The sequence below is a fragment of the Peromyscus californicus genome, unplaced genomic scaffold (assembly GCF_007827085.1).
Source record: "Peromyscus californicus insignis strain IS unplaced genomic scaffold, ASM782708v3 Scaffold_6__1_contigs__length_162567912, whole genome shotgun sequence".
Classification (NCBI taxonomy): domain Eukaryota; kingdom Metazoa; phylum Chordata; class Mammalia; order Rodentia; family Cricetidae; genus Peromyscus; species Peromyscus californicus.
The window spans coordinates 157545095-157559354 of record NW_026294584.1 but is presented as its reverse complement, the minus strand read 5'-3'; the positions used below and the strand labels follow the sequence as shown (position 1 = coordinate 157559354).

The 14260-nt window shown below is 45.8% G+C and overlaps 1 protein-coding gene across 4 annotated transcripts in view; it reads left to right on the top strand.

Moving 5' to 3' along the window:
* The first annotated feature begins 103 nt into the window (after nucleotides 1–103).
* Nucleotides 104–14260, top strand: part of Dnai7 (dynein axonemal intermediate chain 7) — a 48904-nt gene continuing 34747 nt past the window's right edge. Inside the window, exons 1-5 of one of the 4 annotated variants that reach the window (XM_052721379.1) lie at nucleotides 104–323; nucleotides 2913–2930; nucleotides 6083–6164; nucleotides 7658–7749; nucleotides 10098–10199. In XM_052721379.1, the coding sequence (XP_052577339.1) occupies nucleotides 321–323; nucleotides 2913–2930; nucleotides 6083–6164; nucleotides 7658–7749; nucleotides 10098–10199 (297 nt within the window). In that variant the 5' untranslated portion in view covers nucleotides 104–320. The remainder of the gene's footprint in view (nucleotides 324–2912; nucleotides 2931–6082; nucleotides 6165–7657; nucleotides 7750–10097; nucleotides 10200–14260) is intronic. The other 3 variants (XM_052721375.1, XM_052721376.1, XM_052721377.1) reach the window with 3 other exon arrangements.

The window sequence follows — 14260 nt, the reverse complement described above, 5'->3', positions numbered from 1 at the left end:
CGGGGATGGGGGCGGGGCGCCAGGCAGAAGTAGGAGGGGCTTGAAATAGCTTTCTTTGGTAGAGGCGGGGCGGCAGACGGAAGTGGGCGGCCTTAGGTAATAGCCGTGGTGAGGGCTGGGCTTGTGTCGGAAGTGGGATGAAGCTTGAGCAACCAGTCTACGACTAGAGCCAGACTCACACCGAAAGGTGCGACTGCGCAGGCGGACCTTCGCCGAGCGCTGGGATATGTGAGTGGGCGTGGCCTGTCGGCCTGACAACCGTGAGCGTTCTGACAGTGTCGAGTTCAGACTTTTCCCTCCGCGAAGGTCCTTCTTCTCTCATGGTAAGCCGGGAAAATAAGGGAGACGAGAAGGGGCCAGCGCGGATTTCGCTGCAGCGCTGCTGAAGGTGGACAGGCTCCCCGATTGACAGGAGGGGAGCAGGCGGACGGGCGCAGCCTCAAACCAGCTTGTGCAAACCTGAGGTGGCAGGATCCGCATCTCTCCTGTAGCTATACATGAAACTTGGTCCTTACCTAGTAACTTCTGGTGATGCACGTTCAAGGCGATGCAACCTGTCAGAAATGTTTTCAGACCAGCAGTGGATGGCTTAGTCGGCTTTGAAGTTACTTTGTGTGGTCTTTCGAAGGAACCTAAATTGTTTTGGTTCCAGGTAGTCAGTCTACACTCATTCAATATAATAAAGCTTGCCGTTTTGTTTTTCTTGTATTCCAACTCTCCCACTCTCCACCAAGAGACAGTCTGTTGTCACATTCGTTGGACTTGGAGAATGCAATTGCTAGTTCTGTAATGGACATTCAGTGTACATTCTTTAAGATTGCTGGCTGGAAGTCAGAGACAGAGTATGACAGCCCTCCTGCAGCAGGCAGATTAAGCAGAGTAACTGCCACAGCTTTACCATGGCAACAGCTGGTATATCTGGAGCAGTAAATAAGTTATCAAGGGCAGGGAAAGAAAGAGTGCTACTTTTCAACCTCTTTTAAAATATAAATATTAATTTTCTGTAAGTGGTGGGAAGAAATGGGTAGTGGAGATCTCCCCTGGCAAAACCCCAGTGGGTCTTAAGTTAAAACTGCTGGCAAATTACAAGAATATGCACTTGTTTGCTTCATGGAAACGTAGGTTTGAGTTTCTTTTTCCTAGATCTGCCTAGCACTGTTTCTCAAAGACTAACCATGCAGCCTTTACTTCCAAGCCATTTGGGGGATTTGATTAAAATGTAGATTCCAGAAAGTCATGACTTCAAATCTTCTGTCTCATGGGGTTTCCGGGGAACAAAGCACCATAAACATAGTGGATTATAGAAACTGCTTACTTCACCATTCTGGAGACTGAACGTCTGAGGTCAGAGCGTTGGCCTGAGGGAATTTATCCAGATCTCTGTACTTCGAATAGTTCCTTGGGGTGTAGCAGTGTGACCTCATTTTTTTTTCACATGATGTTTATTTTCTTTGTGAGGGTCTGTATTCAAGATTTCTCTTTGTACATGGGTACCAGCCATATTGATCCAGAGGTGCACCCAGTTCCAATATGAGGGCATCTTAATTTGGTGAAATCATCACTGACCCTTTTTCTAAGTAGGTCAAATGCTGACATACAAGAAGCTAAGATTTTAGTGTGTGAATTTGAAAAGAAATAATTCAACCCCTCAATATAAGGAATTATAAAACAGGAAGGGAAGTGACTACATACACTGTAAGTCCAGGAGTATGGATTTCTCAAAAAGCTTATCCTTCAAAAAGCAGTGACACCCTCAATGCTTAAGTTTTGAGAACAGTTTTATCCCTTGGTGGCTCTTATGTTTACATGAAGAACAAGGGTGGGACTTTTCCCAAACCAGCTTCATGTTAGAAATACTAGTGAGAGCTAAGAATGTGCCCATCCTCTTTAAGAATGGCCACTTGAGAGTAGGGCAGGGATGTTTATACAGTCTGCCACATAGTGTTTGTTTCAAGATGGAAGTGTGTTATCCAGTGTGATAGGGAATGAATAGCCAGGATAAAAGCCAGTTGTAAAAAATGACATGAAAGAAAAGCCACCATTGTTCTTCTCTCTGTAGCTCTAGCTAGACTTTAGAGTGCCTTACAGGTAAATCACCAGTAAATATCTACAGAGTGAATTTCTGAAATGTGTGAGCCTTTCAGGAAGATGTCATTTGATGTATTCTGACTTTAGCACTTGCTTGTTACAATGATGCCCTTATGGCTTGAACCAGTATTTCCTATAGCTCTTCAGATATGTAAAATGTATAACTTATACCAACACGGTCCCTTACAAATTCTTTACTAGAAAGCTGATGGACAGACAGGACTGCTCAGGAATTTACAAATAGTATTGCCGAGAAATGCTTGTAGTTGTTAATCAGTATTGAAATACTATGCTTTCCAAATTGGGTAGATCACTTTAAAACATGTGGCTGGACAGTCTTCATTTTATCATTGCTTGGCAAACTTTAAAAAACAGATTGCATCCCCATAAACACCTTTAATCTTATGTAATAGAAAGGTTCCTTTATGAGACAGCCCCCGAATTTGCAAATTTGACGTAGTACAAGTAGTAGGTAATTTGTGGGGATTGGAGACTCCTTTCAACTGGTCCTCCTTTGACTGGCGCTCATTTTGTAGGCTCTTGGGCTGATGTAAGCATTGTTGACTCTCCTTCGGAAGGATGCTTCAGGGGGACATCTTGTGGGTTTTCCTGCCGGAGCTTTCAGTTTGTTCTGGCTGCTTCTTACAGCATCTTTTCAGTTTAAAGGAACTAAAGAGTCACAGAAAAGTGGCAAAGAAGGTACAAAGGGCATCCCCTTGGGCCCTTCACCAGCTTCTCCTAATTAATGTTTTATGCCATGCTTTGTTGAAAGTATCCGAATTCTTTTTAAAATATGTCAATGCTTTTGTTTCCCAACTTTTTAGGGTCCCAAACCAAAAAAGGTATGTAGAAATTATGTTTCCAAAATAGATAGTTTTATGAATATATTGTATAAATGAACTTCTTATGGAATTTTAAAATAATTTTCTAGTTATAGTTTATAGAATTTAAGAAGCTCACCTTTTAGATAATAGTGTTACTTAAATCTGGGATAATTCTTCACAGTTACAGATGTATCTCACATTCGATGATATTTCTAGTTTGAAGAAGACACACTTTATAAATTGCCTTTAGTTCTGACCTGTGCCTGGATTTGAGGCTTCAGTTTTTATGTCCACTGTAGGATATGATGGGTTAGACCCTCCTTTCCTTATTCCAGATGACCCTAAAATGTAGTTACAGACCTACTGTGAGTGACACAGGGGCCGCAGGGCAGCACATGCTTGCCGTTTTCTGTGTTCGTTTGTACAGGGCAGAAATTGAAGTTGGCTAAAGAACACGCTACCCCATGTGTCTGGAGTATTGAGCCTGGCTAAAGGACATGCTACCCCATCGTTTGGATGTCTTTCCCCTCTTTACTTTATAGATTTCTACTTTAATGCAGAAATTTTAATCCTTAGTTACAGGCCAGATTTAGCTTATCAGTAGATTCAGGTTTACTTGAAAAACATTTTTTTTCTTTTTTTTTTTTTTAAATCACTTCTCAAGTGTGGCATAGGGTCTCACACCTGTAATCCCAGCCACAGTGGAGCTTGAAATAGGAAGGTCGTGAGTTTGAGGACAGCCTATGCCACAAAGACAAAAACAAAACAAAACAACAACTACATATGGCCAGATATTGTCCCCCAAACTAAAGTATAATAAAATGATAAAAAAAAAAAGCAGCTGCATAAAAAAAAGCAGTTGCATTTGTCCTAGTCATGAAATATCCAAACTGATCACCCTGGGCCTGAAGTCCTGTAAGCAGCAGTTTGTGGGGCTCAGCAGTGGCTGCCTTTTTCAGGAATGCAAAAAGCATCTTGATCTCATCATAGTTCCGTCTATGGTCAGAATTCTTTGTTTACCTCTCTGACCACAACAGGAGCATAGGCTTAATGCACCTGCTTTAAAGCATATCTCAGTGGTCCGTTCTCCATAAATTTTCCTACCTCTCTTCCTTGAAAACTCAGTTACATCCAACCCTCCTTGTCTGTAGGTCCTGTACTCACGCATTAAATTAAACAGGTTAAGACTCTTCTTCAGTATGTGACCAGAAGGTTGGGTGTGGTGGTGCTCTCATGTGATCCCAGTGCCAGAGGACCACAAGTTCTGATAATCTAGCATCAGCTGCACAATGAGACCTGTCTCAAAAGGGGGGGGTGGATAATGGGGGTTAGAGAGATGAGCACTTGATGCTGTTGCAGAGGACCTGAGTTTGGTTCCCAGCATCCACATGGTGGCTCTCAACTCTGTAACTCTAGTTCCAGGGGATCTGACACCCTCTTCTGGCCTCTGTGAGCACCAGGCATGCACATGATACACAGACATACATGCAGACAAACACTCATACACATATAATTTTTTAAATTAAATGTGGTAATAACATGTACTGTGTGTCTTGGAATGCTAGAAGAAACAATTTGGAATGTTTGGTGATAAAGAAATAAATATTTGGGAAATCCCATCTATAGAGAACACATGCAGATTTTCCATGGAATTATTCCTGAACAGTAAATGTAGCAGCTGCCTAGATTGGATGTGGTAGCGTGTAGGAGAAGATATACATAGGTTGCATGTAAACACTGTCTCTTTATATGTGACCTGAGTATGTGAACTTTGGCCTTCATAGAGACCTGTAACTAATATTAAGGAATGACTGTCTACTCTCTGGGTTCTCCACACATGCATTAGAATGTACCTCAGTTATAAGTCTTGGATCATGTTGTATATGTGCATGTTTGAGTGCATGAAGAAATGCCAAGACACACGTGTCAGTCAGAGAACAACTTATAGGAGTCTGCTCTCTCCTTCTACCATGTGGGGCCCAGAAATTGAACTGAGATCAGTCATCAGGCTTGGCAGCAAGTGTCTTTACCTCCTTTCAGCCAGTGAGCTATTTATGACCAGGACCATGTCTTCTGAGGCCTTGTGTACACTAGGCAAATGCTCTACCACTGAGCATTCACCAGTCCTTATCACATTTATTTTTGTATTTATAACATTTAGTGCTGTGCCTGCCCTAGAGTGGAAATGGAATCAATGTTTGTTGAATAAACGTGTGGAAGCTCATTGACTCTACAAACACATGGGCTCTTGATGGCTCAGAAGGAATGCTTCCGTGAATATGTACTGAGTATTTATACAAGTAAACATTTGTTCAGGAAATACTGCATGCTTTCTGTGTTTGCGTAGCAGTTCCTAGGACGCACTGCCATGCTCCTCTATACCTCAGCAGGAGCTCCAGCCTCTGTTCCTTCAACCCTGACCCCTCTGTGGGTCTTCCCAGAGCCCGCTGAGTTTGCTGGTCTCCAGCTCCCTCCCTGGTGGCTGCATGGCCCTGATGTCACCTTCCCCTGAATGTAAAGATTCCTTGAACACAGGCTAAGTAGCACTTGCTTTGTAGACCTTTACTTGACCTGTGTGACGAAAAGAATCTCTCCTCCCTCTCAACTGGCAAAGTAACTAAAGGCCTGCTAGTCGTAGAAATATCTTCAGTGTTTATAGATGGGCAGTTTCAGACTTCCATCATGGGTGTTTTCCTTGCTTCCACATTGGAAGCTTAACAGTTACTTCAATCACACATTCTTTGTATCATTATATGATTATTTTTCTTGTTTATTTTCAGACTAATTTCTGCAGTGCCCAGAGTCTATGCTGGGCACTAATTGGCTGTCTTACCCATTGAGTTAATATACATGAAAAATTGGTTTAATAAAATCAATAATTATTTTCATAATTGCTATTTTTTAAGATTTACTTTTTAAATATATGTGTGGGGGCGGGGGCTGTGTGATTTTATGTTCAGCACTGGTGTCTGAAGAGGCCAGAAGAGGGCATTAAATCTCCTGGAGAGGAGTTACAGGCGGTTGCGAACTGCCTCGCAGGGGTGCTGGGAAGAGCAGTAATGTGCTTGCCTGTGGGCCGTCACTCCAGTGGCTAGTAATCACTGTTTGAAGGGACACGTTGTTAAATGACTTGTGCTGACAGTCTCTTTAATGTTGTGGTCTTCGTTAAGACTGGCAGCAAGAAAAAGATCACCAAAGCTGAGCGACTTCGGCTGCTGCAGGAGGAGGAAGAGAGACGCCTGAAGGAGGAAGGTACTGAAGGCGCGCCGGACCACCTGGGATACGGGGCATTAGCTAGAGGTTGATAGCGATGCCGCGCTGGATCACCTGGGATACGGGGCAGTAGCCAGAGGTTGATAGCGATGCCGCGCTGGACCACCTGGGGTACCGGGCATTAGCCAGAGGTTGATAGTGATGCCGCGCTGGACCACCTAGCCCAGGACATTAGCCAGAGGTGATACCGACACAACCACTCAGCGTTTTCAACAGGCTTTCATTTTATAATGGATTTCTACTACACAGCGTGTACTCAGAAAGACCCATCAGTGCACATTCAGACCACACACAGTCACATCTGAGTGTGCACGGAAGCCATGCTGTGAGACAGAGTTCAGGACTTGGGAAAGTCCAGTCTCTGACAACCCGCTGATCTTTTGACCTTTTACCCCACACAATATTTGGCTGTATTTAAATTAACAACAAAAAAATCATTGCTTATCAGAATTCACATCCAGCTGATCAGCCCATATTTTAATTTGCTAATTTTGTCAAGGCTGCCATGAAGTGTTTATAATTCACTAATGAAAACAGGGACATTACTGCTGATTGTGTGGTAAGAAGTCTGAAATTTATTAAAGATGAGAGGGGCCACAGGGGCCAGAGGTGTTAGATCCCCTGCAGCTGGTTTCAGGCAGTGTGAACTGCATGATGTGGGTGCTGAGAACTGAGCTTGGGTCCTAGACAAGAACAGTACATGCTCTTAACTCCTGAGCCCAACTTTTTGATGTTTAACAATATCTATTTGCCTTATTTTTTTGTTTGTTTCTCTGTGTAGTTTTGGTGCCTGTCCTGGATCTCACTCTGTAGACCAGGCTGGCCTGGAACTCACAGAAATCTGCCTGGCTCTGCCTCCCGAGTGCTGGGATTAAAGGCATGCGCCACCACCACCTGGCCTATTTGCCACTTATTAAAATTAAATGTTGATAAAATATTGGACGTTTGAAATATTAGAAAGCAGTTTTTAAAATCTGGTGCTCCTGATAGTCAGGGATATTAGAATTCGGTGACTGTAGATTTATATTCAGATTTTTAAAATACTCTATTGACTTTTAATGTATACTTTATCTTTTGCAGGTAGTAAAGCACATTCTTTTATTTTCTAACTGATGTTTTTAGATTTGTTTATTTATTGAGGGCACTGGTACTTTGCCATGTGCGTGGAAGCCAGAAGACAACTCTTGGGAGTCCTTTCCTTTCATATGGGAATCTAGGAATCCACCTCGGGCCGGTAGACGGCTTGGTGGCAAGTGCCTTTGCCACCTGAGTCATCCTGCTGGCCTTTGTTAGTCCCAGCACTTGGGAGATGGAAACAGGTGGATTTCTGTGAGCTCAAGGCCAGGCCAGGCCAGGATAGGCTTCAATGCTACAGAGAAACCTTGTCTCGATAAACAAAATGAAACCAAAGAATCTAAAACACTGTGGTGGAATATCTGCAGTTAACTCTTGATTTCTTTTTGTCTCTTCAGAGGAGGCTCGACAGAAATTTGAAAAAGAAGAACAGGAGAGGCTTGAAACACAGCGGATTGAGAGAGAGAAATGGCGCCAGCTGGAAAAGAAAGTGAGTGTGAGCAGCAGCGGTGCCAGCGGTGCTGCCCCCCCCCCCCCCCCCCCCAGTCTGTAGCTGCAGCAATGCCCAGCCCTACCCTTCGGTGACCGTCAGCCATCACCTCACACACATTTTCAGTTAGGGGCATGAGTGCCACTGATTTAAAAGTGGGGGGGGGTCTCTCTATGCAGCTCTGGCTGTCTGGAGCTCTATGTAGACCAAGCTGGCTTCATACTCACAGAGATCTGTCTGCCTTTGCCTCTCAGGTGCTGGGATTAAAGGCTGTACCTGGCGGCATTGTTCATGTTTTTAAAAATCACTTTAGCATCTAGCTCACCAGAAGACACCTGGGTTCTCATGTTGATATCAGCATTTTGTTAGATGTTTCAGCAGAACTATGAAGAAAAGCTCATCTTGCACAGATAGATTATGGAATTGGGGGAAAGGATGCAACAGGGCTCGGAGGTGTCTCAGGTGGGAAAGCACCTGCCTTGAAACCGTGCCATCTAAGCTCTATTTGAAAATCCAGGTGTATGGGCTGCCTGGAGCTCCGGCACCGAGGGCAGAAACAGGTGGATCCATCCCTGCAGCTCACGGCCAGCTAGCCTAGCCAAACTGATGAGCTTCAATTTCGTGGGGGACCCTGCCTCAAGACAGAGAGTGACCAGGGAACAACACTTACTGTCAGCATCCACCTGTGTAAACACACACACCCACACACACGCACACACACCCACAAAGTGGGAAAACGCCCTCCTAGCCTTCCAGATACTGTGGCGTTCTGGACACTGCACCTCAACTAAGCAAGTGTTGACTGCTGCTGCTGCGTCCTCTCGGTGACAGAGGTGTGCCGTGTGGCTGAAGACAGAATCAAACTTCAGTCTTCAGTGATGCTCCTGCTTCAGCTTCCTGAGTAGCTGGGACCACGGGCACATGGCACCCTCCCCAGCTTTACAAGTGAGCTTCACGATGTGGAATCTGAAGCTCCGTTAGTGGGCACACACCCTGCTAGTGGGCACACACCCCCATTAGTGAGCACCCATCCCTCTTAGTGGGCATATCCTCTGTCAATGGATACCCCCCCATTAGTGAGCACCCATCCCTCTTAGTGGGCATACCCTCTGTTAATAGACACCTCCCATTAGTGGGCACACACCCCCGTTAGTGGGTACACATCCCCATTAGTGGGCACACACCCCCTGTCAGTGGGCACACCCCCCATTACTGGGCATACTCTCGTTAGTGGGCACACACCCAGTTAGTGGGCACACACCCCCGTTAGTGGGCACACACCCAGTTAGTGGGCACACACCCCCGTTAGTGGGCACACACCCAGTTAGTGGGCACATACCCTGTTAGTGGGCACACATCCCATTAATGGGCATACATCCCATTAGTGGGCACACACCCCTTGGCAACCAAGTATTGCTCTTTGCCTCTGAACAGATTTGATTTCCAAGCACTGCTCTGTCACATCATGTGCTGTTTTCTTAAAACATATTGGTCAGTGACTTACTTCCAAATGTTGACCTGTCTTATTCTCCAATATCAAAATATCACTTATGTATTAGGTGTGGTGGTGCATGCCTTGAATCCCAACACTCAGGTAGCAGAGGTAGCCTAGTTTTCATAGCAAGTTCCAGGCCAGCCAAGGCTACATAGTGAGACCCTGTTTCAAAGAAAAAAAATCACCTATGTTAGTATCACTGCCAGTCAAATCAGAAGTTTTTAAAGATTTGCTGTTCACCAGGTGCAGTTTTTTTAATCTAAATTTTTGCTTGAATGCTGAACCTTGTCATTCCACACAAATATTTGATTTATATCCTTGACCTGTTGTGTTCGGTTCGTACATTTCTGAGAGCATATCTACCAAAACACTCAATCATAGAGATGATTTCTAGGGGCACTGTTGCCTTTGGTGTGTAGAGGAGTGCCGATGCCTCTTCCCATTCTAGCACACACAGTGTTGACAACTGGATTCTCAAGGCTAGGATTTAGCAGAATTAATCCCTGCCCTCTCCATCAGGATGGTCTGCATGCAGCCACTGCTCCCTCTCACGGTCCCAGCTCTAGCTAGTGTAGGTGAGACCACTGCCTTGATCTCTGCCCGAGACTGTATAGTGCACTGCAGGGCAAAGAGTATCCCACACAGACTGCTTCTCAGACCCAAAGGTGCCCTCAGACATCTAAAGTCCCACTTTGAAGCTACTGTTTGAGACGGTCTCAGTGTTAGCACTTTTAGTCAGACTAACTGAACTGTTTAGTTTGGAACTATATATTTAGCCACATGTATTTTAAAGCTCCCTGTGAATAGAAAGGTAGCATGGAAGAGCAATCATGTGACCCTCCTTCTGTGGCAGGACCTAGAAAGAAGGAGCGAAGAACTTGAAGAGCTTTCTTTGCTAGAGGGCTGTTTTCCTGAAGCAGAAAAACTGAAACGGGAAACCAGGGCGCTGGCTCAGGTGAGGCTGTCTCCTCTCTTGAGCTCACACTTCTGGGACCACGAGGAAACTGCAGTCTGGTACTAATTTTTATCTTGGGAAACTTTATTAAGAAGGAAATCCAGATGGTGAGATGGCTTAGTAGTTAAACGCACGCACGGTTCTTGGAGAGAGTCTGAGTTCGGTTCCTGGCATCCATTACCTGTAGACTCACAACCATCTGTCTCCAGTTCCAGGGAATCTGATGCCCTCTTCTGGGCTCTGCAGGCACTGCACACACAGAAATACATAAACACAAATAAATCTGAAGACCTCTCATTTGACAAATATATTGTTCAGGGAAAAGAAATTGATACAGTTGTAGAAAACTATTTGTCAATGAAGGGACAGTTGGAATGATTATACTCCCTCACTGTTCACTTCCTGGGAATCCAGATGACTCAGTTGATTGTGCTTCAATGTAGCTTACTTCCTAGTTGTTTTGTTCGTTTTTAATTGGAAGGTGTATGGAAACTGTGATCAGGGTTTCCGAAAGATGTGCTCATGTCACTTCTGAATACATTGTGGCAATTCTCAAACTATGTCCAGCTGTTCATTGTTACATCTTGGTTCCATCCCTCTGCAGTGATACTGGATGTTATTACTGCCACTGTTTAGGAAGGCCATCACCTGAGTCTCTGGCAGGTGAGAAACTTGAGTGATGTGGATTTGCGCTGTCTGCCTACGGCCTAGCAGTTCTCAGACCCTGTCTTCTCAGCTCCCTGTTCCCTGAGACACAAGAGCACTGGAATCACCCTGATGATCACCCCATAATGCCCTCCAAGCAGCTCAGCCTAGCACAGCCTTACTTCCAGTCACAGGTGGAATGATTGAGCCTGGAGAGGAGGCCAAGTGCAAAGCCACAATAGGGTGAATGCTGGGCCCTTCACCACAGAGACTGCAGAAGAGGCATTCTGGAAGGAATAAAAGTGCTGCTCCAGTGATGTCAGACATGACAAGGATGAACAAGCCCTTATCGCTAACGTAGAGAAAAGACCAGGCTAGCCCACCACCCCCGAACCAAGGCCTACCCCAGGCCAGCCCACCACCCCTGAACCAAGGCCTACTCCAGGCCAGCCCACCACTTCTGAACCAAGGCCTACCCCATGCTAGTCTACCACCTCTGAACCAAGGCCTACCCCAGGCCAGCCCACCACCTCTGAACCAAGGCCTACCCCAGGCCAGCCCACCATCCCTGAACCAAGGCCTACCCCAGGCCAGCCCACCACCCCTGAACCAAGGCCTACCCCAGAGCAAGGCCAGGCTTTTCAATTCTGTAAAGGCCAGAGGGGAAGAATCCATAGGAGAAAAGTTTGAAGCTGGCAGAGGCTAGCTCATGAAACTCTTGTCTTCACAAAATACCTGTGCATTAAGAATAAAAGTTGTAGGAAGCTGAGGCCTAAGTCCATGCAATGAGCAAACCAGTATGGAGGGTAACCCAGGAGCAGCTCTGGTTGGTTCCTGAGGCCAGCAGCCAATTAGCTGCTGAAAGCTGGGACCCACTGGCTGGTGGATTTAAAGCTGTTCCCTGTGCCTCGTCGTGCCCAAGACCTGGTAAATGATGTCTAGTGACATTACTGGCTTCTGTTCTCTCCACTTGCTGGTTCTGAGACTGAGATTTGGTGAATTGTGGTTTGAAGTGTTCTTTGCATAGATAAGCTGTGCATGACTTTATTAACCTCAAGAGCTGTCTCCTCCCATGGCTCTGCTTGGGGATAGTTTGCCAGACCAGAAACAGAGCTCCAGAGACTCCCTGAGGCCTCAGGTATCCAGGCATAGGCTGCTCCCAAGTCCGTGTTATTTCCTTTTTAGCTGCTGCACCTGGGGATTGTGGGTAAATCTCTTCTGGATTAGGAGACTCTGAGTTTCACTTTAGCTGAATTTGAACAAATGTTTTGGTCCAGAAGTGCAGCACAGAGGTCTCTCATGTCTGAGTGTGTCAGGCAGAAATGGAACTGGCTTTAGTGGGAACAAGGATGTTCCTGTAAAGACGTCTCCAGTATCTGAGTAAAACTGGAGGGAAGGAGGCTTAGGGACGGCTCCTAAACCACAGGCAATCGTGGGTCCATCTGCAGTCTCCAAGTCCGTCTCTCGGAGCCTCCTCTAGGGTAAGTTTATGTTGACAGGCATAAGCTTGGAGCCTCACCCAGGCTTACTCTGTGCCTCGAAAGGGCCTCTAATGCTGGGGTGTGTGCTGTCTATCTGAATTAGTCAGGACCTGGGATGTATATTGGAACTAAAACCCCATTTGAAATGCTAGCCAGTCACATGGATCATATTTCCAGCAACATGCGTTCATGACTAAGGAAATGGGTGGGTCTTAAAATAAATTGAGATTACAGCAGCCACCATGAGGAAGATGACTTTGGGTAAAATTGATAGTTTGATGGTGCTAGTACAAAAAGGATTTTAAAATACCATGGAAGCTCTGGGATGAATTGTAAATTAGCATGCAGGCTTTGGAAGCCGGGTGAGTAGTGGAGAAGTTGAGCCCTTGGATCAGTGGTGCTGTTGTATACCTCGTGCCTCAATTGAACTCAGGCAGAGCAGTCTGTAGCTGTGAGTGTGCACAGCTTCTGCTGTCAGTGGGCCTTAGCCTGATGTCAGGTATGCTGGGAAACTGCTTGTTTTGTTATTTTGAAAGCTAACTAGAGAAGGGAATTTGCAGCTATGGAGAAAGTCTCCCTTTACGCGAGTGCTTTTCTCTCCGCATGAGCGAGGAAGAAGTAAGCCACTGGAAATTTCTACAAGGGAGAAGGCAAAACGCCCCGGGCCTGCATATGTAACAAGCCTCAGCTTTGGCCCTCTGGTCTTAACCAGGCTTTGTGCTGAGATTCTCTTCCCTGGTAGATGATGGTAATCAGACCTGAAATTGGATACACAGGCAATGGAGCTAACTTAGGGCAGTAATCAGGGAGGTCAGTCAAGACAGGCAAGGTGGACGGACGGGTGGACGGAAGGACGGGAGGATGGACGGAAGGACGGGAGGATGAGGGATGCAGAAGAGACAGTTTGGAGGTAGATGTTTGGGCACTTGAACAGAAGATGGTTTGTAGCAAGGTAGGTATCTGTCTGTCTCTCTTCCAATTAGTGATGCCCCTGCCTCAGCCTCCCCAGTACTGGCACTCCACCGGCTTGGCTCCAGTCTTAGTGGGAGTTCATTCACAGAGGTTTGCTCGCAGCTAAGTTCCTGGGTCTTCAAATAGACCAAGAATTTGGAAGCCTTGCCCTGTGTTGATACACTGCAGTGTCTGGCGTCTTTCCTGAACTCCCTCAGTGACAGGCTGTGTTTAAAGAACAATTCTGGCCTAATGTTAATAAACTAAGTGATCATAAACCTGAGGTGAAACTTTCCCGGCGCATCTTTAGTAATCTTTTCAGCATGACAAAGTGAGTGGAGGAGATTCACGAGCATCTGCTCGTCGAGCTGATCTTGTGTATCTGAGCAAGGCAGTCTGACAGGGTAACAGTGACCTGAGCAGTAGGAGGCATTGTGTCACCTTTACTGACTGAAGATACAGGAAGCTGTTCTAAAGAGAGGAGTGCTGGCCTCTGTTTGCGTTGGCCAAGGGAGTGTTTTGCCTGGTTACAGCACGCTGAGAAGCAGTGACCAGCTACTGGGCTGATAACAAGTAGGCATTGCACCATCTCTGTGTAGAATAGTCTAGTAGATTCAGGGGCATAGGACAATGTCCCACGTGCCATGAAGGAGTAAATGGGGCACAGTGACTTAGTGGAGACAAGACAGAATAGTGGCATTGACAGGTGCTGGGAAGAGTGTAGTAGAATGTTATTTTAAGTGTGTTCCTTTTGTTTATGTTGCATTTGTTTAACTCTGTAAAGGTGTGTTACTCTGCCTGTGTAGAATACCTGATGGTCTAATAAAGAACTGGCCAATAGCAAGGCAGGAGAAAGGATAGGTGGGGCTGGCAGGCAGAGAGACTATATAGAGGGAGAAATCTGGGAGGAGAGACCTGATCTAGGAGCGAGAGCTGGAGGACTCCAGCGGCCAGCCACCCAGTTATACAGCAAGCCACAGAGTA